Genomic DNA, 27,937 nt, shown 5'->3' with positions numbered 1-27,937 from the left:
AAGACCTTCACGACACACCACAACAGAGTAAAGTTTGTTTTATTTTTATTTTCATAGAAACAGTCAACAGGCCAGTTGAGTAATGTCATAAAAGGGTTTCCAGTCAGACAGGATGCTGGATTGTTGTCCTCCTGGTGATTGATAGCCTTTATTCTCTAGTTTTTGGTTCGTTCAACAGGAAACGCAGCATACAAAGATGAGATTAGCGTCGTGTACTTGTGTCTCCTTTGCCCCTGTACACCTGTGGCTATGCAGGTGTTGTACTGCAATATCTCACAGATACTGTGTAAAACACAATGGCAGTCATACTTTGGCTAAATTTACCATTTAGATTGCCGTACAATTTTTAGAAATGACTGCTGTTGCGACTAATTGTTATCTGAAAGTTGAATTGAAATTTAAGCATCAGTAATTCACGAGGAAGCCCTTGACATTCATAGAAAATACAGGTATACTATCAGGCAAGAAAATAATATAAGACTCGTATACTTTTGACTAGAAGGAAATTAACCTAAAAAAAACTAATTGGCTACATAAAATGGGTTAATTTGTATGCATTTAGAATACAAATGAAACACTGCCTACTACTGATGTCAGTATACATGACTGTACATCACGCGTCACTGCAGAAACAGTCGTCTTCATGCAACAAAGAAACTTATCCCTGTCGATCAACTAATAGAAAAACTAAAGATTACAGGAGTAATGTCAGCATTAGGACAATTGCACATCAAAAAAAATGGTGCCATAATAGAAAATTAAGAACAAAAATTAAGTGGTTTTATCTTTAAAAATAAGAAAACACTAAAAATCCTGACTTGTAACAAGTTTACATTTTTCACAACCGTAACTTCTGTAAGTAACAATACACATGGGACATAGTTGTCTTATAAGATTTTTTTTTCAAAATCAAGTAAATTTCAATCATATTACAATATATGATAAGATATTACAATAGACAATGAGCATTTATGAGGGATCAGAGAGCTCTCTGTGTCGGCAAGCCTAGACCATTTCTCATTTGCATAAATGAATACACATGGACCAAACCTTTTATATATTGAACACATTGAATTTCCTGTCTAATTATTGGCAGCAGTTCACATTTAGCAAGCAAGTATTCTTATGGCATTAACCTTAAAGTGTAAATCCTAAAATACTGTGATGTAGAGGAGCTCTGTGTGTGTGTGTGTGTGTGTGTGTGTGTGTTTATAAGAAGATTTCAAACCATGGTTTTACAAGGGAGAAGTGTTTGTTCCAGTTAAATTGTCTCATAGGCTCGAGTGCACACCTGAGGTAGGGTTAATGTAGGCCATGAATATTCTGAGTGACTTTTAAAGTAGCTGTACAATAAAATCAAGAACCAATTATTAAACACTGAGATTATTATTGAACTTTTACAACAGAACTGGGTCCACATAATATATTTTTACCTCTTTCCTTGCTGTGAAGTCAAAGCAAAACAGCGTGTGACATGCCAGTCTCGTGTCAGTACATTATAATGTGATGGTTCTTCCGACATGCCATCTAGAAGCGACACACCAACTCTGAATGTAAGGCCGTTCATGTTGTGGATACAATAATCTGCATTTCTTTTCTTTCTTTTTTTTATGAAAAAATAAAATTTCACATTCCCTTGTTGCAAACTGGCCACCACAGCTCAAAAGAAAGACAGAGCAAGACTGGAAAAACAAACATGTCATCGTGATGCGTTGTATAATAGTGCAATGTCTCAAGCTTTGCCAGCAAAAAACTGGCTATAAAAAAAAAGGGCTAAAAAAAATCTACATGAATTCAAAACTGCAATAAAAATAAAATAAAATCAGCATAAATGAAAATTTTAAGTAGCAGTTCCGAAACACTTCTTGGTGAGTTAGTGCAGAAAGCAACACTGATGCATTAGTTTGTTAGGAGCCTGGTTAGTACTGCACAGTTTCACGGCAGTTTGCAGGTTTTTATAGCCGAGCGTTGTCTTGGTCCAAAGGGGCCACAGTGGTGGGCCACTGTGTGTGTGTGTGTGTGTGTGTGTGTGTGTGTGTGTGTGTACGTGTGGATTGTGAGAGTGTCATATCCTTATGTGTAGGAATTGAGGCATTCCTTTGAGCGTGAGGTGATGTCCTGCAGCTCCCGCTCTTCCTTCATTTTGATGTCTTGGTAGGCATGCATTTGACTGGCATCCTTAAGGTAGGCCCAGTTTGCTGAGAGAATCATGAGGAAGTGGATCTGGAAGAGAAGGGTGAGGTGGATGGCCGGTGAGCATGTCAAAGATGCAAAGCAAGCTACAGGAGTCAGAGCTACAGTATGTACATCACAGACATACACAAACATAAAGTGTTTTTTAAAAGACTTAAACAAAGGTGACAAAAGACATTACTGAAAAAGACTTATTGTAATGTTACTGTTACAATCAAGACTAGAGTTATGTTACTACCTTGCTATCAACAATACTACAGAAATGACACTTTTAAAAAAGGCGTGGGAATGAGTAGAGAAGAGAAAGAGCCGCGGGTTGTGCATGCAAGTTTTATGCAGCTGTAAAAGCTTGATGTTAGTGCAAAGCATGTGATTTTGTGAATCTGACCCTCTTCCATAATGCAGTTCAGTATTATACTGTTTTAGTTTTGTTTTACAAGAAATAGACCAGATGGGGATACTTTTGTAAACAAAGATTGTTTATTTTATATAGAAAGTAAAAGCTACAGTCTTCAAAAACTTAGGAGAAAATTAAATATATGGAATATAAGTAACTATAAACAGACCAAAGAATCTGAAAAATGTAAGCATGCAGGCTCAGTGTTAAGATAAAAACAAATGGCTCTTTAACGGCACTTTGAGAAAGAATAAAAAGGAAAATGTAGGAAACAAAATATCAACTTCATCGCTGAGGCTATACCATCATCAGCCCTCATAGAAAAACAATAATTTTGCTCTACTCTAAAATAGGAGAATTTCTTTTTTTATTTATAAAATACACACAACTAAAAAGTGAGACTTAGGGCCTCATGCAGAAGTAAACCCCTGGTACTGGCCTAACCCGTCATAGTGTGCTGCGCTAGGTACAGTATGTGCAGTTACTTTGAAATCTACAATAAACACAACTGGTCACCATAATACTCATCAGCATAATACAGTTGATGAAAGGTTTTTAGTTCGGTTTAGAATCTAACTTGTGACAAAAAAGAAATAATACTGAATATTTTCTGTGTAACACTTCATGGTTTCATGGGTCGGTACCAACATTTGAAGGCTAAGGAAAGAAACCAAAGAAATATAAGGCAACACAAGGCACTTTGCCTCTGTAGCTAGTCCTTTTACAGATGTAACACTATATCATTTATCCTCACCAAAACTGCTAATATGGCAATCAAAAACTATAAAGCCTGAGAGCACCTTTTATATTTGTCATCAGATGTCCTCATGGACTCATTTCAGAAGTGTATGCTGTACATCTGTATGGGCTAGATGGTTTCATTTGCAACTTAGATAATTTTTTTAAATTGCGTGCTGCTCAACAATCTTACATTTATGTGCCTCAGGAGTTTGTGCACAAATTCGCATTTCAGTTCTGACTGCAGTCAACTGATGCTCGTCCTGTTATGCAAGGTAAATACTGGAAGTTTATTTAATTTTTTCAAAATCAGCTTCACGCATTACGAATATAAATAACACTGTTGTGGATTTCTAGCTGTGCACATTTCTACAAAATCTGATGGTGACAAATTTCTATAAGTGAGTGCCAAGGAAAGCAGAACAAACCAGCCAATGAAACACCACCCCCACTCCAAAGACAACTTTCATCAGGTGTCCTCAGACAAGCAATATCCCTGGATACCAAATGCTAAAGGAAGCATACAGTCAGCTATTTACACTTCATGTGATTACTAATGGAGAGATGTTGATTTTTCTATTCTCATGTTGTTGTTGTTTTTTTTTTTAGTTCATTTGTTGTCAGTTGCAACTGTCTCTACTCAGTACAGCCTCAAATACTGTGCCGTACTCTTAAAACAGTTTAAAACTTAGTGCAGCAGTCTTCTCGACTCTTAAACTTCAAAACAGCAAAGTTATAAGTGGTAGCCATCATGTAGATCAGCTGGTGGAAGAGAACAGAAAAGGTTGTAAGAGAACATGCTGGTGAGCTCCTCGTCACTAGTACTCTGAAAAGTTAGTGAAGTGACCAATCATTTTCCAGCAGTAAAAAGTTAATGAAAAAATGTAAGTATAATTTTACAAATTCTAGAAATAACAGTATTTTACGGTACAAACAGCAAGCCCAGACTGTACTCTCTTCCATCCATCCTAAAATAAAAAACAGGGCTGTGCATCTAAGCAGATGGATAACGGCAAATGGAATTGGAGTTGAGGAAAAGCCTAAGTGTAATCTTCCTCGGTGTGATTACATAAACCATATGGGAATGAGAAGAGGAGCACTGGACACATGACCTGCCGATACAAACCGTGCAAAGATGGACTAAAAGGGAGAGGATGGAGAGACCGGAGGGAAGCTTACCAGAGCGATCACAGTGGCTCCTGCGCCGGCGCACGCTACGATGTACAGGTGATAAGACAGGTAGAACTGGAAAAAGAACAAAAGTGATTATTCTTCGGTTTAAAAACGTGGTGCCAAGCTCCTCTGCTCTCCTCTGCTGATGTGTGTATGAATGTGTGGGGATAGAGAACAAACTCTTACCTCACTGGTGCTGCAGATGTCACCTAGCGTGGATCCACAGGCTTTGCCTGGTGTGGCATTCCATGGGATAATTCCTGTAGTCATGAAATTCAAAGGTTTTCACATATAATCAAATTCATTGCACCATGTGATCACTATGAATTAAGCAAAGCACAATATTATTGGGGGTTTTTCTTGCCAAATGTCTGATAACTAAGAAAAGTAAATGGGAATTCCACTGATTTTAGATATGAAGATCGGTGAACTCATCATGAGGTGTACTCCTAAACCTGAGACAACAAGTAATGTATTTTGTTACAAGAGGAGCTCTGTCAAGTCTAATAGAATAAGACTTATTTTCATTTTAAAGCATGCATTAAAAAAAACTGAGCGTGTGGGAAATCCAGGCCATATCAGTTAGGGAAGGATGCAGGTCTAATGAAAGATGCAGCCGAGTTGCATTCTGGGAAGTGTAGGATCCAGTGTTCTTACAGGCTGATCTATAGAGACTAAAAGGTTTTTTTTTACATGGTCCCGTAATCCCCTAAATTAGAGTATTGGTTCTTAAACAGACTAAACAAACAAGACATATTCTCGGACAAAGTGCCATTCTCTTACCGTACTGACGGACATCCACACAGATGGAGTCAATGTTGGTTAAGTTGTCCATGGCGGCACAGGTAGACCACATGTTGTAGAAGAGGAAGACTGGCACGGCAGAGAAGCCAAACACACCGAGCCAGGCCACACCCAGAATGTATGTGAGGAACACAAACTGAGGACACAGAGATGACACAACTTTGTCATACTTTTCTATGTATTATATATTTAAATCACATGACATGAAAGCTTTTTTTAAGCACTCTGTGTTTAAAAAAATCAGGTTGTATTTACATACCATTCCACTGATGCAGCGTCCACAGATGGTAGTCTTGAACTCGCTGTGCAGTTCCTTGACTGCACTTGTTGTGTAGAAGCCCTCAGCCAGCAGAATGATCCCATACAGGAAGAAAAACGAAGCAATGCCGTAGATGACATACTGCATCAGCTGTATTCTGTTAAATAGCAATGTCACACATACGCTTAGTTGTGCCCGTAAAGCTGCAACAGGTTAAAAACAGAGTAAGCGCAAATCCAACAATAACATCCTTTTCGACTCCACACGAAACACCTGGAGAGACTCACTAAAAATGTGAGGTAACGTGATAGCATGAAGTCCCTCTGTCTGGTGTGGGAAATAGCTGCTTACAATCTTCTATAATGTTTTGCAGGCAATCATTAAAACATTAGTAACCTGGGCTGATTAATCCTAAACAGATGGCTGTGAGTAAGATGGTGATCCTAAAACGTGAAGAGAGACGCAAAGCCCAAATGTGGAGATAACAGGTGATGCATGTCTCTGGAAATCATCCATCAAGAGGCAGACTGCCCCTGTAGACATCTTAAATTAAACAGTGCACTCCAAATGTACGCCAACATAAAACATATGTGAAGTCTTGTCTCTTTTATTGTCTGGACTAATGGATGCACTGTAAAAATAAAATAAAAACTTCCATATTAGGACTGTTTTCAAGGATAAGGTGAACATGGGAGACGGCGTCAGCTAAAAATAGCCTAAATAAAGTCAACCTCATTAAAAGTGAGATCTCTCTTACGTTTAGGCCTCTCCTTATCAACAAGCAGCCATGTAGCACATAGAGTATGAGGTTACTTACACATTAGTCAGTATGGCATGATCAGTGTTGACCTTGGAGAAGTGTGTTTCCAGGATGGTCACGGTACCAGTGAGAGCCACATGGCCACATCCACAAAAGAGGGCAACGCCAGAGAAGCAGAGGATTGTAGCCACCAGCGACGCATACGGCACCCCGCCTAAACATTTGATGCAGCACTCAAAGCAACCTGTAGAGAAAAGAAATTGGGTCAGCGACAAGTGTCATTTGATATCATGGAACATTGTTTTGTACTAAATCATTTTACTTTAAAAAAGGCAATATAGTCAATTCTATGTCAACATCTGCTCCCAAGTCCATATAAGGGAGTGTGCTTTACTAGCAGGACAGGAAGTGACCTCAGGGGGGAAAGCATGAGATGAATATTCATATGAGTCATCCATTCATTCACTGGGTCCCAGCACACCTTGGACAGATCACCAGTCTATCCCAGGGCCAAATGAATCATTTTGAAACTAATAAACACGCAATGGCATTTCATCTCTCATCAGGACTCATTAAAAAAAACACTCAAATATCTAAAGAACAAAGGAACTAACACAGAAAGAGCAGACAAGTCTGTTTCAAAATAGGTTTTAAAAAATGTGTCTCTGTCTGATGATGCAGCATGCTTCCTTTCAAAACCTCTGCAATGTGAAGTACGGGCGGAAACATTCCAGTTGGCTGTATGAGGCCAAGGTTTTTAAAGTCTACACTGCCTTTAATGTTTCATCTGACAATTTATCACTACACTTAAAAGGACACTAATGGCCATCCAGCAGGTCAGAGCAATGAGTGTCAGCCAAGCTGTAATGGAAATCAATGACAACTCACAATGAGGGAATAAAGTGACCCAGATGGATTTGCCTCATCCAATGTGTTCTTTTGCCTTGTGAAATGGAGCTAGTCCCCACAATGTGCTGTCTGTGGATGCATGCAAACAATGAGATCCACATGTATCAGAGAGGATGTTGTGGAGTCATAGGACATCCAGGTCAATGGCTGTTTATGCTTTAAAGTTCTTACATATGCCTTGTGTCACACTGCAACTAAAGTATTTAAAGCTGCTATAATCAATAGTTGTACATTAACAATGAAACAAATAACTGAAATAACTCTACAGATCCCTCAGCTCAACGCAGAATGTTAGCCTCTTTCAGCTCATTGTTTTGGTTTTGGCAACATTTTCAAAAGGTTAGTCGTTTTAAGCAACAACAAAAAAAAACATCAGTACACTACCTACCCAGCATCAAGCAGCAGCAAATGATAAACTTGGCAAATAGCTGGTGACAAAATGGAGCACCAAAACAGAGCTAGACAGGGAGTGAATACTAGACTAACATATGTCAGGTACACACAAACAAACATCTGAATGAATACTAATATTGCTCCAAATCTGCTGGATGTAGGCCTAAAAATAACAATGTTCACCCCATCAGCTATCTGCACTGCTCCCAAGTGGCTTATATTGTTCTGGCTTTGAAAGAACTGCAGCATCCTTTAGAGAACAGATCATTTAAATGTATCATGTACAATAGAAACAAGAAAATGCACGAACAATGTAGAAGAAATGATATAGCATCGAGGGGGCAAAGTAGATAAGTGGAGTAGAGGCTAACATGTGATATACTGAATATGCTTTTTTTTCTTATCTCTGCTCTTTTTTGTAGGAAATGGGAGGCTGCAGAGCTTATCTCAACACAATATTTCTTCAAGAAAAACAGACCGAAAACAGATTTTTTTTTAGCTTGCTCTCTTCTATTAAAGGCGAGAATCCCGAAAGTTCATCTGTGTTTGCGCCCTTTGCTGCAACAAAAAGGAAATTAAACAGATATACTGCTGCTGAGCCAATACTTTCGCAATCCGACGCTACATCCTGACTGTTTGTGTAGTAAGGGGAGATAAAAAAAAATAATGGTGCCATGGTGTGTGAATAGAAGTTGCCATGGCAGCATGTTAACCACAACTCAACGAGTGTGCCCACAACAGAGTCGCTAACTTCTACCGCAGCCCACATTTCTCTGATGAACATGTCGGGGGAGGGGGAGTGGGTTTGCTGCTGGGAGTCCGATCGCAAAGCTCCACAGGATATTGAGCCCAGCTGCAGAGTAAATACAGTCCATTTAAATGAAGAACTGCTCTTGTAGTGAATGTCACTGTCAGGGAGTTCTGATCCACTAACAGACTGTATCTTGGCTATAAATCCACTCGCTCTGACAGTTCACCCTCCTGAAGAGAAGTGTTTCAAAATGAAAAGTGTACCTCCATTATCAAATCTCTCGTATTAAATGTGCAAAGAGTGACATGGGTAGTCACAGCAGTCACACTGGTTTATTGTAAATGTATATGATTGCAATCAATTGTGACATGTCATGGATTGTTTGTCTTCAAACCCTGACTTGAAATGTGCCACTACTCCCATTAGATCAACTGTCTAAAAGGTTGATAGCATGAAGCTGGATGTCACGACATCATCATGACAGTCAGTCGGCCTCAATTGCTTTCATTTTACTTGATCTGAAAATGAGAAAGAAATACAAACAGGGGGATGTCTAAAGCTATAAGACACAAAACTGTCTTCTGGCAGTCTACACTGAATGTATAAAATGCTTTAAAATGTTACACTGACCCTTCCATGGGGAAGGTCAAGTCGATGTGTGTGAATCTGCCATGCTTGTCTAACTTGGAGCACTTAGAGAACGAAAATGTACGTTTTGTTTGATTGATAAGTCGTCTGTTTCCATTCCACAGGAGTGCTTTGCTTTCCAAGCATCAATCCATCCAGACTGAGAACTTTGGTTAGACATCTTTCTCTCAATGGAGAAACCTTGTGTCACTTACTGGTTGTTATCCTTAATAACACAATAAATCCAAGGTGGTATTTTCACAGCTGGACTGAACATGTTGGCAGGTTAGTATAGCTCTGGAAAAACACTGGCACGAGGACAGCCCCACTGACGAGGTTCAACTATTAGCAGCCTCAGGAAAACCACTATGTTCACAAAGGGCCTCTGTGAAAGCTTTAGTCTTTGGTTTTAGACATCAAGGGAGACAGAATTTACATCAGAGCCCAACACGACTTTTCAGCAGTACCATGGGGACGGTGGTCTGCACCAAAGTAAAATCAGTCTCATTCAGTTGAAGTAGAGGTGGGGTTTCAAAGTAATCACAGGGTCTGTGAGATATTACGTGCATCCTTATCATTAAATCTGCCTTCTTTATAGAAGGCCTTGTGTTTTAGAATCAGTTCTCGACTCCAGCTGAGTTTTTCTTCCTTCACTGTTGGGTTAAAGGAATATTATGACTTTTTTGGACAGATCTGCTTTCTTGTTAAGAGTTAGACGAGACGATCGATACCGCTCTCTTATTTGTCCGTTAAATATAGGGCTACAGCTAGCCGGTTAGCTTAAGACTGAAAGCAAATGGAAACAGCTTGTCTGGCTTCGTCTAAAAGTAACAAAATCTAGTTTAGCTCACCTCTGTTTCTAAGTTAAACAAAGCTCCTTTACGTTGTATAGTAGACGTTGTACGTCTAGTCCAAAGACGATGATGGACTCTACAATCAAATAGACTGATGTTGGGAAACACAAAATTGCATAGAGGGTGTTGCAATGTGCATTTGAGAGTTATAAAACCTACCACACAGCAAAGTACAGACTGTTTTCTCTTTAGTGTACTGGGTGGGATTTCATAGTGTACAGGATATTGCGGGTCAGACTTTAGCTCAAATCACCCACCTCCACAGGGGATAACAGTAGGAGCTGGTGACTCTCGCATCAACAAGCTTGTACAAAATGGACCCTGCTGGCTTGTTCTGAGGTGCGTACACGCATAAATGAAAATCACATTGGGCCTTTTCCCTCTGATGACTTTCACATGTTCCCAGTCCCTGACTAATACTCCTGGTTAGACCTCCGACCACTTCAAGACTCTAAACTCTCCGAGTCATCGCTACAGTGAATGAATGAGAGGAGGACAAGTTAGCAACTGTTTGTAATGACAATGCCAGGCCGGGATCAAGATCACGAGGAGAGAGGGGAAAAAAGACTATTGTAAGAGAAAAAGTGTGTGTGTGCGTGTATGTGTTACATTGTGTGAGAGAGACAGAAACAAATAGAGAAAGAGAGAGTCCAAGAAGCCCCGATACAAAGAGCCAGTGTGTACAGCCCTAGACTGTCCATCACACTGGACTCTCATGGGCCTTTCAGAATGGCAGTGAACCACGGCCCCGCTCTTCCGGCCCACAGGCTCGAGGCCCAGGAAAAGCCCACCGCTGAGCTCCATCCTGTGTGCCCGTCCAGCACTGCACATAGCTCAGCCACAATGGGCCACAGCAGCCACTTCACACTCCAGGAGGATCCTGTTTGTCAAAGCAGCTCAAATCATCCAATGTGTGAATGAGATGGCTCATTAAGACCGACCCGCAGACAGACAAAGTGACCAAGAAAACATGGGTGCATCTTATGTCTGTGTAAAGCTGTGATCACCACATGCTTCACCACATAGTATTTCAGGAGTTAGAGCTGCATCGACTGCTTAGTTGACCGACAAAAAGTATTTTTCAAGCAAATATGGTATAAAAAATAATAATATCACAGGTTCCAGCTTCTTAAATGTGTATATTATCTGGTTCTCTTAGTCTCCTGATAGTAAACTGAATATCTTGGGTTTTGGACTGCTGGTGAAAGAAAACATTTGGCGATGTCTCCTTGCACTCCAAACAATGAATCAATCAATGAATCAAAAAAAGATTGATAAAATGATCATGAATACAATACTAGTAGCAGCCCTAATATGAAGACTACTTATACAAGTACCAGTTGTTGGTTGGTTTGTCTGCAAAATATAAAGAAGCCGTCATCTACTGTGTACTGTGTGCACTGTACTTGATGGGGCAACAATAACAAGTGTTTGTCTGCACACAGGTTAATCCATGCATGCATCACCACAGTTTGCTTGAGCTCATTCTCCTCACAGTAACCCCAGCAGCTGCAGCTGCAGCTCTGCTTCATCACCTCCGTCAATCCTTCAACAAAAAGACATTATGGTGAAAACAACCTGTCAGCGTCACAAAGCTGAAATCTTCCAACAGCTGGGAACCTCAGTGGAAACTGGAAAATATCTCAATGTTGCCCCGGTTTACGCAGAGAAATACCAACTGGATGCGAGCGAGTAAGCAGCAGACATTTTGAAAGCATTGTTTAACACGGACACACCCACACCTTCGCAAACAACGAAATATGCAGGGCAAACACATAGAAGCACTACATAATCATGTACATAGTAAAAGTGTGTTTATAAAATACAAATAAATCCCGTTCACACAAAGAAGCACGCTTCGACACAATTTGGGATGAAGATCTCATCACTGAGCCCTGAACACCAAATCGCCTTCCAGCTCCGACAAAAACACCATCCAGTTTCAATCTACCATTGAGGTATATTGCTAACAGATGTGTCTGTTTACAGCTAATGTTATGTGTTGTTGTTTGTTGCTTCACTGGGGAGAGCAGCCAAAACACCATTTATGAGAAACAGTCTCTTTTTCCACACTGAGAGGAGACTTAAAAATGCCATAATGGCCATTCTCGAGGGACGGGGGGAGATCTGAGTATGCCAAATTGTCAAAAAGTGGTCTCATTGTTTACTTATCTAACAAGGGAAACTTATACTCTGTCAGCTAATAGCTGTAGATGCAGCTCACCCATGGCTGTGTGTGAAAGGAGCTGTGGATGTACTCCATGACAATAAAAAGGCAATGATGGCAGTAATGGCTTATTAATTGTGTGTTTGGGGACAGTGGAGTAAAATTGTGAACATGAGCTTTGTGGAAGTAAATTATGGGAAAGTTAAGTCATATCAACTCTTTTTACAGGCCAATATATCACACAGCATCTCAACGGGCTTTACAGACCCACAGGCTCCAGACCCAGGCTAAGCTTTCAGGAACAGCCCATTTTAAATAGCTTGGAGCCCCAAACTTGTAATCACAATGTCTTTTCTCAGTTTGAAATCACTGTAAATTGAGTAGTAAAAAATAACTTGGACTCCGGTAAGCTGTGCATTTTTCTCAATTTGCTTTAAAAATGATTAGTTACAGCTCTAAAGACAAGTGACTCTTACTGACTTTGTCAAATGTGCAATGATTTGCTAATTGTGGAACAAAAGTCTTCTCTTAACAATTTAAACATTAATAAATATCATCAGGGTTTCAAAGTTACAGACTTCTTTGGCAGAAGGTTACATTATTACGCACCCAGCCTTTCTTGGGAACAATCCTCGTCTGAATGTACAATATTTTACCTGTCCAATAAAAAAAATTAAACGATTCCTGCTGATACCTACAAGAAGGGGTGAACAAGTTAATGACCTTCTCTCTCTCCTCAGTGTACACACTCCTGAAGGCTGTCTATTTGTGAGACTGGTTCATTTATCTTTGTCCTTGCCAGCCCCTCATCCACCTCATTAATCATCAGCCGCCCCCCACCCCCCCTGAAAGAACATCTTAAGCGCACCGAGCAGGTTTGATTGATCTGCTGTTGATTCTGCAACAGGCTCATTGTCCTTAAAAGTGACACTAGCGATGATGATGACCAGCGGCCACACGGCATCCCTCCTGCTGCAGGAGAGAGGTCTGCTGAAAAAACCCTACTTACTTTATCTAATTAGATCATAACACAAGCAAAAGCTAAATACTGCAGAAAAAAGCCACACTAGAAGCATGACAGAGACAACAATTTTAGCAGAAGCATTGATGCACAACTGGAATATCAACGATTATGTGCGTACAAACACTAAAACAAAGATGCTGCGCTGACATTTAGAAGCCTCTGCTGACCAGAATCTACCCAACTATTGTGTAGCGTGAAACCAAGCAGGTTGGAGTAGGTTAAAGCCCCAGTAAACAGAGCAGTGAAAAGAACTGAACCGGGTCTTTGTGAGTGCTCATCGGTACCTCTTTTGTCCTGCCTCTGGTCTTGGTTTTCTTCTGATAGAGTTTCCATGGTTGTTTTTCTCCCATCCAACAAAAATGCTTCCTTTCAACAAATTCTCTCTTCCTTTCTCCCCCTTTACTCTCTCCTCTGTCGCTCCCTCTTTCGCTCCCTCTCCTTCCCGCACGTTTCTGCTCTCTCTCTCTCTCTCTCTCTCTCTCTCTCTCTCACGCTCTCCTCCACGTTCGCTGTTTGCGTCTGCCTCACGAAGGCACTGCTCCACTGTACATCCCAGTTCCTTTCCAAGATGCAGAGGACTTGTCAGAAGAGATTTGGTTGAGCTTAGTGCGTGCCCCAGTCATGTGTAACTTAATATTTAGTTTTACAGGCCAAATGTGCATCAATTCGGTTTGTTCTGGCTGTTTTGGGATTCAGTTTAAGTCAAATTAATTTTTCCCCCTAATGACACACAAATCCTCATTCACACCTTGAACACTCTCCCTCTTCTCAGGCGTGTCTGTCTCAGAAACTGAAGTAGAACCATTAGTAATCCAATGAGAACAGGCTCGTTCTAAATATGATATATACGAGAGGGTGGGTGGGGACCCTTACTTTACAGAGTTGGTGAAAACTCTACTCTGCTGTACAGGCTGGGGCAGAAAGTATATAGGCACACAATCTCTCTCCATTTCACATCCGTCCACAGTTCCCCCAAGAAAGGGGGAGTGTGCGTGCATGTGGTTGGGGGAGGTTAGCCCTTCATCTTCTGATTGGCACCATATGCCCTCTGCTCCTGCAGCATACATTAGCAACCTCTGACCGCTGTCTTCCCTCCATCTGGTGGCCTCTAACTCACATAAAAAAAAGGACACAGGAAAGAGAGACAAATCTACATTTCCTAAACAAGGACACGGGGTCCTCTGGGCTGCTACATACAACAGAGGAAACAGCACGTGAAAATGGAAGATCCAGAAAACCATATGGGCAGAAACGTGCAGAATTTAAGCTAATAAAATGAGGTATGAAAGAATGCTAAGAGGATGATACGATGAGAAACAACTTGTTAAAAAATAAGCGAGAGATGACCGGAGAAACAGACAGCGAGGGAGACAGAGAGGAAGATCTTGGCTGTGTTTGTTTGGCAACAGAAGGCCGAGGAGCCCCAGGGGCATGCTAATGAGAGAAAGGCCTTTCAGCGGTGGGGGGAGAGCCCTGCTGGAGCGGAGCTAGTATGGGGTCTTCTCACGGATACCAGACCTCAGAGAGGAGGGGGATCAGCAGGGGAGGGGAGCCTCAGGGGTCAGGGAAGTGAACGGCAGGAGAATCGACATCCTTGTGATGTGGGGAAGGGAGACTCCAGCACATTTGTGGAAGTGATGGTGGTTTGAATCCTTTATATGTGGGAATACAGCTGATTTCGAGGTAGCTTTGCGTGTGATTTTCCCTTTAAAGTTTACAGAGGAGCTCAGTGGAAGCTTTAAAAGAAAAGTACTTGATACATAAGACTAAACGTTTCACACTCAGCCACACAGAGTGCAGTTCCAAGTTAGAGAATACAACAAGCCAGTGATCTGTGTGCACAACAAAATATTTGCGTTTATTGCACACATGCAAATGTTAATTGAAAACATGTGATAAGGCCTGGTCTAAAAGTGTTTTCAGACTAACTTTAGCACATTTGATTCTAGTATAAACGAACATATGCTTTTGATTGGAAATATTGACAAATGTACCTTGCAATTTAAATAGGGCTTTTTGGGCTTTGAGATTAAACTAGGAAAAAAGTCATAAATATGTTGCGTCTAAGTGCATAAGACGGCGTCATAGATTAGTCAGTTTGACAAAGTTGACAAAGTACTCTTTAAGATAAGAAAAGTCATGCACTGACAAGTGTGAAAACCCACATGTGGTCAAACTAGTGTTAACAAAACTCTGAAATACAAATTCAGCGTACATATATAGTGTTGTCACAATGCTCATTCTCTTCCTTTAAAAGGCAAATTATGAAGTCAATTAAAACAGTGATTATAAAAAGGTATTCATATCCTCCACCTTAGCCTTAACTCCTGTTTCAGTCAGAGACACTTACGTCAAGGGAAGACTTTTATAGCAAAAAGGTTGCACAGTTAGCTTTGGTGTAAAATGCTCTGCTCTTTGAAGGAGCTGTCAAAGAATTAGAGAAGCAATAAAACTTCTTATAGGAAGAACAAATCCCCCTCGAGGTGGTGGCTAGAGATGTGGTGGAAAATATCAGCAGAGTATTTGTGAGAGGTGTCAAGTTATAAGGACCACGATGCACAGTACAACTGTGTGGTTGTGGTTGTGAAGCATGGAAGTAACTAACTAATGCCGATCAGTGAATGCAAGCACAATTAACCTAATTCTATGGAGCCAATGTACACTTTTAAGTATACATATCTCGTGCTACAAGATATACTACTGGAATCTATTGTATCTATAGGAAAATATCCTGTTCTTTAGGAGTTAGAAGTTCAACTTTCTGGGCAGGTAGCGTAAAGTGTATTTACTTTTGCTGGAAACTGCTGCCTGCTGCCAAATACAGTGCTGATTTTGAGTAGAGGAACTAAACAACACAGTAAATGTACTGGCCTTAAATCAAAACAGTAAGATTAAAAAACAAATTTAAAAAAAAGCTACATTTGGCAAAGTTGGTTGATAATTCCTCCCTGTGAACTAACCCTTTCACATTTCATGTAGTCATGTGATTTATTGACAAACTCTTACGTAAAGTGGTACCAAAGGAATGAAGCAACAAAAAGGTATTGTTAGACACATAAAGATCAAAAGACTGATTGGATCTTTACCAAAAAGTACTGTGACGGGCTGAGTGTCTGTGAGAATAATCATGTGAACGTAGGAGGAGAAGCCTGAGAGCTGCGTGCTCAGCTCCAGTGTCGAGACAGCGTCACTCCCCTACTCGAGGACACAATCTGAATGATGATAAGGCTCATTCAAATGGAGGAGGCTTCATTGTGGGTCAACCTTTCACGCTGTGAGACTGGGGGCCCTCAATGCTCCTCAGTGTTCAGTCACCCGTGAAGACCTGCACCCTGCTCGGCTCACACCGGGGGAAGGAGTTCTCAGGGATGCAGGCCTGTGTCCTGGACCAAGAATCATTTACAAACACTGAAGCAGGACAGATCCAACCATATGTGGTATGACCGGCTAAAGTATGTTGAAAAGCAGAAAGAAGCCAAAACAAGTGAGCAAACGTCAAAATACCCCTGCTCTCATGAGAAGAGCTGTACCATTCCCTGTCTCACAGATGACAACGATAGTGGAACATTCAGCATTTGGCGATTTGTTCCAGGAAGTGAACATCATTCCTGTGTACTGTGGTGGAATTGCTGTTCTAGATTTAAATGCAGTCCATCTTCATGAGTCAATCCGCTCTGTGTGTCTGCCTTCATGTTTGACGTGCTGAATCTAAGTCATTGATTGGTTTACAAAAGCATTGCACTACAAACCCATTATACAGATCCATTCACTTGTTTTGCTGACCCCATTTTTCTCTACGAGTCTACAGAATAACAAAAGGCATTGCAAATTCTGTATGACTTTTGCTGAATAATTCTGCGTATACATCAAAATGCATGCCTCAAACTCACTCTATAAGAACAGCTAATACTTCCGTGTAAATCCAACGGACATGAGCCGTTAAGTTGTATCCCTATTTCCTAAGAAAAGAAATCCTCTCTCTGTAATGGAAAAAATGAATATGCAAACTGTCCTCGTTCATTATAGCAAAATATGTTGACTGTGAGAGGGGAAAACCAAAGTGTAATGATACTTCTGCTTTCTTTTGGCTCTTTTAAAAAGCTGTAAACTAAGAAAAATCCCTTTTTCTCCAGCATCATTGTGTGCATATAGAAGACAGGAAGAAATTAAAACAGAGGAAACTTCAATACACTCAGTGTTTGAGTAAAAGTTAAAAAGTATTTAAATATTTTATGGTATCATATTTAAATAAAGGCCTTTCAACCTTTATACTTGATGAGTGCATTTGATCTTTCTCTTTTATTGGACAGTTTAAAACAAAAAGTACAACAATCTGCGCACGTACAAGCATTATGTTTCTTCTCCGTCAAATCCAAGACTTGCCACAGACTTTATACAACTTCTCCCACATTTAAATGATATTCCCCAACACTTGGAAACATGGGAATGTATTCTTCATGCTAAGAAATGCGTGCTGAACCAATCAGCATGAAGAACTTCTTTCAGCAGGAGAGCAGACCAACTCTGCTATTTCATTTCAACCATTTCTAATACATGGATTCGGAGTTTCGGGCTTCCGGTGGAATCGCAATGCATGCTGGTGTGGCAAGCCTAGAAAAGTGAGCACCAACTCTACAAGGGCCGCCATATTGGATTTCTTCTCCGCGTGTTTACATTGTATTTGGCTAGTTTTTAGTGTGTAATCATCGCTCTTCTAGTTATGGGATTTGGAAACCGAAATTGTGTGGTGAAAGGATGTTCAAACAGTGGGGAAAAGCTAAATAAATGGGCAGAATCTCATTGTGAGCTTCACGATTGCACTCGTTTGATGAAAAATTGCGACTGCAAGCCCCCATTCGAACTATTTCCATTTCCAACAGCATTAAAGCACAATGATAGAAGGCTAGCATGGACCAAAGCTGTAAAGAGACAGGGATTACAATGGGAAGTCTTGGGAGCCCAAGAAATCTTCGCGGATTTGCAGTGAGCATTTCATGCAAGGAAAACCAACAAATGAATTCCCTGATCCTGAACTCGACCTGGGGTATGTGTGACAAATGTACTTTCTATATATTGAGTTTTATAGTAATTAACAAACACAAGTTAGGTATATATTTATAATAGCTTACCCTGCAACACAACTGCAATAAGCACTTATGATATCGCCAGTTTTCTTGACTGTGCAGATCCATGCCGAATGTGGCGTATGGGAAACTTTCATTGAATGAGTACATTTTGCAGTTTTGTTGTTTTCATTGACCCAGCCATCCTGTAATGTCAAGGGATCAGGGGCCTGAAATGCCACTCGGCATAACCAAAAGCTTAGTCTTTTCTTTTTCTGTGATTGAAATTCTTTCGTTAGCTGTCGGTTGCTCCTCAATGCCCGTCTCTGATGCAGCAAACACCCTGGCAATAAGCTCCAGTTTTGTTCCTGAAACCTTTAAATTCCGCTTGCGGCAAAATACTTTCAAAGCTTCGACTTTCCACATCTGAACCTCATCATAAGAAAGGAGTTCAGAACTCATTGTAGAGTAGTAGGTTTGTTTACAACACGCTTGAAGAATAAGCTAAATACAATGTAAACACGTAGAGAAGAAATCCAATATGGCGGCCCTTGTAGAGTTGGTGCTCACTTTTCTAGGCTTGCCACCCCAGCCGATCCCACCGGAAGCCCGAAACTCCGATTCCGTGTATAGAGCCATACTTTATGTCTTGCCATTTCTTCCACTCTACAATTTCCAGATATAATTGTTTCTCCCCAGTGTAATTACAAGTGTTTGACCAAACAATCCCCAGGGTATCAGAGGCTGAGTCATCACCTCTCTAATTGCATGTTTGTGATACTCTATCGCGTTAGGTCTGGAAATGGAAACGCTCACTCAGGGATGCCTGGCAGCCATGTTCGTCTTCTAAAAAATGACCTCACAGCCCTGACTCTGTGGCACCACCACAGCCACTGAGGTTTTGGAAGTGTGTTTCAGTGAGAGCAAGAGACACAGATGCTTCGTATTATCCAGGCTTCCTAGCTTACAGTACTTTGGAAACTGCCACTGAGGCTTGGCCGGACAGGAAAACCAATGCAATGTCAAAACCTAAAGACTAAGAATTTCATAATTTCGGTCTGGAGTCAAAAGAGCGAATCAATGCCAGGAAATAGAAACATAAATCTGGAAAAGAATGAAAGAGAGAGAGAGGAGCCGTTTACAGTAGTTGTACTCCACCATCTCCTTGAACATTTGCCATTTTAGAGAAAAGCAAATAGCATAATAGTCTGTTTTTCTTTCAGAGTGCACTAAATATTTTAATAATGCCTCTGGTCTGGAAAGAGCTTTGCCGTCTTTGTGGTCTGCCACGCTTACATGATGGAGCCAATGAGCCAGCCAAGAGGTACTGCAAGCAAACACCTCTCCATTATCCAGTTAGAATAATGCTACATAATAACCTCTTGTCCTTGCGATCTATATTGTGATAATACTTTGCCAAGAAGTGAATGGTAATGAAAATACAGCTACCCCTGAATAGTTGCAGTGTCTGTAAGAAAGATTAGTGGGTTTAAAAAACACACTTTTATTTCCCAACACACAGACCATTTAGTAGTTTACCCAGAACAACGAGCCTCAGGAGAGATTGTTTGTATATTTTATCGTGAGACTGAGCGCCTATTAACCTGGTGTATCCTTTTGTCAAATGCTACCAGTAATGCTAACCCAAAAGTCTGTATTTGGCAGATATTGGTCTCCACAAACTTGTGAGGGAAATATCTGGCTGTTCAGGTGCTAAACGTTCTACTTTGGTCACAAGTCCGTCTTGTCATTTGGTGCTGGACAGTTAGCGTTCAGTGTTTCGCTGAAAATAGCTGCAAACGAATAAAAACCAAAACAATAAACTGAGAGATGCTATAAAGCGCAACTGTAAAGTAAGTTGATAATGTTCTGTGGGTGTGTCATATAGACACTTCACACAGACAAGAAGTCATGCTATCCATTGTTAATATAAATATATTAATTAAAGTCATTTTAGAGCTCCTTCATGTACATTTCACCATGGCCCCCTGAACAGTAAATGTCTTTCTAATCGGATTTAATCCACTCAACTCTCTTTATATCCATTTTCTCTGCACACATTAACTGCAAACTGCAACCAGCCTGCAGTCATTTTGACACCGAGCACCTCCCAAAGCCATTTGAAATGTATGACGGTCTATTAAACTGCACTGAGTACAGATTAATCCCACAGGGATTTCCCTCAATGGTGGTAATCCTTTAAATGCAATACCTATCACCGTAAGCATTTTCATATTTAGCACAGCATTTGTTTAAATGTATTATCTTGTATTACAGATGTGCACATAACGTCATTGAGATCATTTTTTTTCTCGCATTACACATGTTGAAGCACATCAAATGTATTTATGATGAGGATCTCCACAGATCTACTGTTCTCACACTTCAGTTACTGGGATGCCAAATAACACAGGGCTGGAGACAGTCTTTCATTTTCCTACTTGTTGCACAGGGCAGAAGTATGTGAACACACACACGCACGCACGCACGCACGCACACACCAAACACACACACACACACACAATATAGACATAATGAAGCTCAGAGACATGGGGACATCGGACAAGACTCTCCAGCTAATCTTTGGGTTGCTTCCCATGAACAGCCCCCACCCTCCTCCGTGTCTATCCCAGCTCCTGGGATTTCTTTCCCTGCGTCGCTCCCGCCAGTCCTTTTGTCCTCCGTCTCATGCTGCCAACCTCTCACCCCTGACCCAAGACTTTACCCTTTTCAAACCCTCCTCGTCTCGGTTCCCCCATCCCTTATTAGAAGGAGTAGAAACCTCCTCCTTTTAGCCCCAGCCGGTGAGACAGACCAGCCAGCGGGACCCCACCGTGTCAGGATTCATCATCAGTGCTATGACAACAGAGCAGATGACACGGAGATCACTTTAATGCCATTGTTCCCCAGGGCTCTCCTCTCGTGTCTTAAAGCCCTGTGTCCTGCGGCTGGATCCTGGAAGGACAGGGAGTCGGCCGTAACCTGAACCTGACACTTTAATAAGTGGCAAATACAGCTCATCACAAGAGAAAGATGGAAGCTAATCTCTCTAGCGGTTGGTATGTACTCTCCCTGGCTGTCCTCTGTGAGAGTAGGTCAATCCATTACTTTATTGCTTTAAGCACTGATAGGCAGCTTTCCAACATCACAGACTGTAATGACCTTTTGTCCATAATACCAGACATTTTAAAGTAGGACCCATTTCTGGGACCATCTGATGCAATGCAGTCACTCGAATGTGTTCTGTGCACATGCCATCATTGAGATTATGTGGATATCTCTGTAGATAGAAATACACGATGCAAGCTCTGGTCTGATAAAAGAGAGTCATGTTTCAAACACACCAGCTTGCTCTGAACATTCCAGATGATCGGTTACTTCACAACATTACTTTCTCATTTTCAGCGGTGGACTCAATTGTTACAGTATTGTTTTCCCATAGAGTAGAGGTCAGAAGCTAAGACGACTTGAGATCTCTCAGTGGTAGCTGTAACATTCATACTGCAAACTGATCTCTCCGCTGGTCTGCGTGTGGTTTACGGGGTCAAGCTGTTTTTCAGACAGAAACATCTGGGATTTCCTCTCCCCTGAAGCTGCTGTTAGCTGGTATGTTTACCCTTTCCTCTAAAGTGGACTTACAGTAAGTGACACAAAAAAGAAAACTTGAAGTGTGCAAACTGTAAAAGTATAATTTTTTGCAATTGACGTGTTTAACAATTCAGTCAAATTGAAATCCATCTTCTCAAACACCCAAACAGTGTCTGAGAAGCAAACAGCCTCCCCAAACACTCCCTCAGCCATTGGGCTTCCTGCAGCTGTCGCTTTATAAATGCTCAGCTATTGCAGATTTTCATCTGCTTGGCAGAAGTGCCTCCTCCTGCCTATCAAGCCTTTCTCTGGAGGATAATAAACAGACAATAAAAACTCTCACTTGGAAAACTTTTTCTTGGGCAGGAAAACGATTCCTGGCGAGAGAGCGAGCGATAGCAAGAGAGAGAGTGAGAGCGAGAGTGATAGAGAGAGTCCAGTGGCTTCTCACTCTGGTTTTACTGTGTCACATGCAGCACCACATCATGACGGCAAGAGCAAAGAGGAGTCATGTGCATTTCAGAAAAGTCATCAGGGGTTATTCACTTAATTCCTGCTTAATTCATCCCAAGCGTAGCACTTGGCTACATCCAAATGCTCTCAGGCTGTCTCTTCATATGTTGAATATTTCTCATTGGTGTGCTGGGGTACCCCAGATGCTTTTGTCTTACGGTTGTTTAGCAGCTGCGTAAAAGCGCTGAGGACAAAGACCTATCTGTGGAGGGTTGAATACACTCAGTGGGCACACAGCCAACAGCTCAATCCTACAGGCTCCCACAGTTGAAAAGCAGACTAATGCATTCTGCTCTCACTCCTCATAGATGATCTTACAGGGAAATAAACTGGAAGCCCTATTATTGTTTCCTCATTTCACCTAACTGCTTTCGCATCTGAACTGTGGTCACATCGAAATCCTAACTAATTGTCTACATAGACGTTTTGGAAACTTAGAAACAATACTTGCACTTACGCACGTTCTCCCAAAATGGGAAGACTTAATATGTTGTGTTGAAAGAGCTGACGCACCTCCTCAGTCCTCGTCGTGTCTGATTAAACAGTGTGGACAAATATGTCAATGTCCTTGACAACTCCAGCAGGTTTAATACATGCCTGTTAATAAAACAAAAGATTTTGAATTCAAACACGCGGAGCAAGCCTCGGTGAAGCTGCAGCAAGCACAACTTGGCTTTCAATGTGAACCTCACTATTATTTTTAGACACATCCGGATTGCTCAGGATGTGTCGTCTGACAACATCTGAAAAGTGTTTATAGCTCTTTACAATGTCTACACTTGAAGGCGGGACGATAAGCTGGCGAGATGCAATAATGACTCAAATGGGATCACACTCTTGGACAGTCTTTCCTAAAAAAGTTCTCATTGTGTTGCATTTGTTTGTACATGACAGAAGAATGAAGAAGAGTGAGAACCCTAACCTGCCCCAATGGCTCTAATCCTCTGGCCCAGATCCTGTCCATCACAGAGAGTAGATGTATTAGCTAGCATAGCCCTCTCTGCCACGGGCATCATTTTGTGTAGAGCAATCAAACTGTGATTCACAAAAGACTGGCAAGAGAAAATAGGTCATTCTGTGAAAACATTATTGACTATTTAATCAATGTCCCACTGCTCATCTGAAGCAAGGCATATGCAGTGTTGTTGGTGCTATAATGTGGTTCAACTGTAGATGGCAAAAACAATCCTGCAGTGGGGCTGAATGCCTGTTGAATGAGTGAGTGAATGTTCATCAGCTGCAGGGGCACTTTGCTTTCCCCAACCCATTATTTCCCACAGACCTTCTGGAACAATCATCTGACTGTGAACAAAACACTGATAGATTGCAGCTCCCCCGAGCAAATATCACCTCTGCACTCAATGTACATGCACTGATGCCAACATGTTGTAAAAGTGAAGAAAAAGGAAAAAAATAGACCTTATTATGCATGTATTTGGCACTTTAACCTTGATAATCGTGGGTGTTTTTCTGAAGTCATAAAAATAAAAAGGCCAGATTGTATCTTTGGCATATTTTATACAACGCCAGGGTTCAGCTGCCTGTGCATATCTGAAAGCCTGTGGTCTTTTGCATATAGGGACTATTTTCAGATATTTAAATGACATCCTCTTTCTACCATGTGGCAGTCTGACATCGCTCTAACAAGGACGAACTTGCACACACACACACACACACACACACACACAAACACTCACACACAGAGTCACCCACCCATTCTGTTCAACTGTGAATAGGCTTTTAGTAAAAGTGACAGGCAGGGCCCACTCAGGAACTTCTATTCCTATCATTTCATGTCACAATACTCAATGACCCTCTTTGTTGTCAAAAGAGTTATTAAGCTCAACAAATTATCATGACTGCTCTGGCAGACCTGCAGGGCTGGAGAGAAAAAAAACTATATATAGAAAAGGCAGTGAAGGTGAAGGTGAAGATGAGAGAGAGAAAGAGAGAAAGAGAGAAAGAGAGAAAGAGAGAAGAGAGAAAGAGAGAAAGAGAGAAAGAGGATTTCAGAGGAAGCTAAATGGATCTGGAAGGGAAGCAGGAGATGGATGAAGTCTTGATTGAACTAAAGGGGTCTCTTTTTTGAGCTGCATAGTTGCAAAAAGTACTGTACGGGCCTCATCTGCTGTATAATTACCAAAGACGCTCGGCCATATCCTATGCCAAATGGAAAGAAGCCCAGAAATCATCTAACTATGACAGCAACTACCTCATTATGGGGGATATTCAGTGTAATTAATTAATATGATTGCAAACCGAAGGAGAAATTATTGATGCTGCCATCAGTCGTAAAAAGATTAGCGCATACTTGGAAGGGGGGGTTCATTGATGGCATCTTTTTGGCGTTAACAAGAAAACGCTTTGATTCAAACAGCAAAGTTTAATGTTTCTCTTTAACCCTCTCAGCAGTGACTCATTCATGCAGCCCTGTGTTTTTTTTCTCTCTCTGCATCTCTTGGAAACAGAAGCTTGTGCGTGACCTATATATGCCTCTGAGGACCATATATCCATGAGTCAACTAAAAGCAGGGAGAAATTATCTGACTCTCTGTTATTGCTCAGCCATCAGTTGACAAGTTGTTGATTCTGAGAGCGCAAAAACATCTCCGCTTGGACAGCGTTAGCAGTCATGGGTCTTTCCTCTCCTCGGACTCAGGATGCAGGGTCACAGCACATGTGTCGGTGACAGTGATCGGTGCTGATGTTTGAGCTAAATAATCAGACACTTTCCAGACACCCCAGTTCAGATGGAAGAAGGATACAGCCGAGCACGAGACAGTCGCCACCTCAGAGACACTTCACAGACACGCGCATGTAAAAATCATTATGAAGGACACTCCTGTGTTTGTGGATCACTGAAGAACAGAATTGAAGAAGAAGAAGTCTTTTCTATAACCAAGACACTTCTAACATTTGACATCAGGTTTAGGCCCCCCCTTGTACACCAGCAAACCATGTGTCAGTAACAGCTGAGCCATTGAAATACAGCGAGATGTTTAATTAAAGACACGTTCAAAACTGTCAGTTGGAATTTACTCTGCCTTTCTTGAAATACTCAAAAACAATGATGTAACATTTGGATCTGGTTTGCATCCAGCCTTGATGACCTTTTCCACAAGACCACCACGCTGACTACAAAACACTCGACTCAAGGATTCATAAGTTTCCATAAGGAAAAACAATCCTTCCTTGCTTCTTTTATTTTTTTTTGCCATCAGAATCTGGCTTTAGGAAGAACAGACAGTGTTTATAGTCATGTCCATAACTTGCTGTATTTGATTAGTTGAAACTCTGGTCATGAGACAGCTTTAAATGTTAAGCACATAATCAAATTGTATCTAAAAAGATGGTGAATCTTTCACACTGAATTAGCTTCTAAACTATTTTCCAAAGAGAACAATAGAATGTGCTTATGTGGGGCTTCAATCTGCAGCAAGGAAAAACTATTAAGCTTTCAAGAGTCATGTCATGCTCTTCTTGGGTTAAGTGAGTATGATCATCACATGCAAGACATTTTTATCTTTAGGCAACAACACTTTCTGTTCAGATGTTTGGCTTAATGATAAAATATCCATGTAGAACTGAAACCACATTTTTACTTTGGTGTGTTTAGTTATCGAGAAACTCTTGGCAACCGAACACTGTTTGGTAAGTAGTCGTCACAGGACAAACACCAAGAACCTAACAAGACATTTGTGGAAAACGACTTGCTGTCTCCCTCTGAATCGAGCACAGCGGAATGAAGCCAACGTATCCTCCCACATCCCTCGCACAGGCCAATGCACTGTTAAATCGTTCACCGCGGGGACGGAGGAGAAACTCTCTGAAAAAAAAAACATGCGTCCCCTCTGTGAGGTGAAGGTCACTGTAGAATCAGATCAGACATGAGTTATACAACTACTGAAAGACATCTTCACTTCACAGCTCTGCACACGATCGCCTTCCAGACATCCTGTTTATTTTGGGCTGAACGGTTTCATGCACACAGTTAATCCATTTTCTGTTTTCAAAGCTATTTCACATGAAACAGCAAAAAAACAGAATGATGCAGTATGATATCTCTGACAAAACAAAAGGCAACATTTACAGCAAATAGCAAGTCTCCCAATTAATCTCCTCATGCCCACAACTACAGGCTAGACGACATCTCCTGTAAGGGCCGTGGAGGATCTTTGAAAAAAGAATATTGGGAGCTTTAGCAAGTGGACAATGCACAAAGGCCAATTGCCATGCAGAGTAATATCCTCTGTGAGACAGTGAAAGAGGGTCTGTGGGGAATTAGTTCACAGGGTATCCACTCTGAAACTTGCAATTCTGTGAACTTCTCTCTCTCTACATTAAGAGCCACTGAAGTCGCACAAAGGAGCAGCTCCAAATTAGAAGCACAAAGACGCCTCTGTGAGAGCTTCAGAATGAATTAATGAGCATTGATACACATTCGCACACAGTGTTCTTCCCTGGCTTCAGCTGTGCTGTGGCAAACAAAACAAGGCAATAAATGCTCCCCGAAAAACCAACACGAAAATCTCAAAATGATAGAATTTAAATTATTGGATCCATTCTGTGGAATTTTTACTGGAAGATATCTACTATTCTATTGTAAGTCAACTACCCCATCTGGTCCATAGTTATAGTTATCACTGTTTCAAAGTCAGCAAGAAGTTATTAAACGTCCATGGCATGAGTGCCTCACTCTTCGATACACACCCCAGGCTGTGAGCACAGATGGCCAACACTTGGGACTGATTTTTAAGATGGGACGGTCTCAGCTCAGCCCCTCAGATAGCAATTACAAGTTTTGGCATAACACTTTGCAGACTTCAGCAATGGAGCATCTGACTAAAACAATATGTTGCTTTTTTTCCAGTAACTTTTAGTCATTCTTAACCAGCTTTCTTGTGCACTTTGGGTTTCAATGTCAATAATTATCAAACACAACATGATCAATCACTGAAAGCCAATAAAGACAAGATAAGTTTTGATCAAATGGCTCATTCCAATAGTTCAGCACTTAGGCCCTATTGAAAGCAGGAGACAGTGGAGACAGTGGAGGCAGCACGTTGATCTGGATTTAACACCTCCGCAGACTCGCAGAGTTGACTGCAGAAATCCTCCTGACAGACTTAATCTCTCTAATCGCTTTCCTCAAGTTGCTTCAGCAGGCTGCTCTAATGCCGATTCTCATGAAACCGGGTCAGGTAAACAGGTTACTTTTGCAGCACTACTGGAAGTTAAGTTTACGTTGCAACAATCGGCGCGCCCCAAAAGTTGGAGCAACGATAACAAAGTATGAAGCATGTTGTCATCACGACAAAAGGGGGCTACATTTATATCCGGATTTGAGCTATACTGGAGCATTTTGTTGGTAGAAACTTACCCATTGTTGTAAGTTTCCCAAAGCGTCCGAAGTGAAGCGATCAGCTGAAAGTTGAGCCCCAGCTACACTGATGTTGCGTCCTGGGATGCACACACTGGCCGCCTGGCTGCTCAAACACTCAACGCTGCGTCCCTTTGGAGACAGCCTGTGTGACGTCACCACGGAGGGGATTACTGGTGGGAGGACGGCCCCCACCCCTCATCTCATCAGCGACTTTCAGTGGCCACTCAACTCATCATGAGCCACTTTTTTTATCTTGACGCATTCCTGCAGTCCTATGCACAAAGCCATCCAGTAGATATGGGAAACATAATGCCTGGATTATCATTATACATTATCAGGAAG

At 41.3% G+C, this 27,937-nt stretch overlaps 1 protein-coding gene across 4 annotated transcripts; it reads right to left on the bottom strand.

Moving 5' to 3' along the window:
- Positions 1-21: 21 nt before the first annotated feature.
- gpm6bb (glycoprotein M6Bb) lies at positions 22-27,744 on the bottom strand. Of its 4 annotated transcripts, XR_003834278.1 has the most exons (8): positions 13,334-13,503; positions 6,382-6,568; positions 5,565-5,721; positions 5,285-5,441; positions 4,688-4,761; positions 4,508-4,573; positions 2,005-2,223; positions 22-1,208 (listed from the first exon to the last, which is right to left on the bottom strand). XR_003834278.1 is itself a non-coding variant. In XM_029459013.1 (7 exons), the coding sequence occupies exons 1-7, from the start codon at positions 27,594-27,596 to the stop codon at positions 2,074-2,076; spliced, it is 795 nt and encodes a 264-aa protein (XP_029314873.1). In that variant the 5' UTR covers positions 27,597-27,744; the 3' UTR covers positions 22-2,073. The 4 variants fall into 4 exon arrangements, 3 of the variants coding, with proteins under 3 accessions (XP_029314873.1, XP_029314870.1, XP_029314874.1); XM_029459013.1 differs by lacking the exon at positions 13,334-13,503 and adding an exon at positions 27,593-27,744 and having other exon boundaries at positions 22-2,223; XM_029459010.1 differs by having other exon boundaries at positions 22-2,223.
- Positions 27,745-27,937: the final 193 nt, after the last annotated feature.

This window comes from Cottoperca gobio, chromosome 21, assembly GCF_900634415.1.
Source record: "Cottoperca gobio chromosome 21, fCotGob3.1, whole genome shotgun sequence".
Lineage (NCBI taxonomy): Eukaryota > Metazoa > Chordata > Actinopteri > Perciformes > Bovichtidae > Cottoperca > Cottoperca gobio.
Note: the sequence above shows the minus strand (reverse complement) of the source record. Positions and strands in the feature narration are given on the sequence as shown.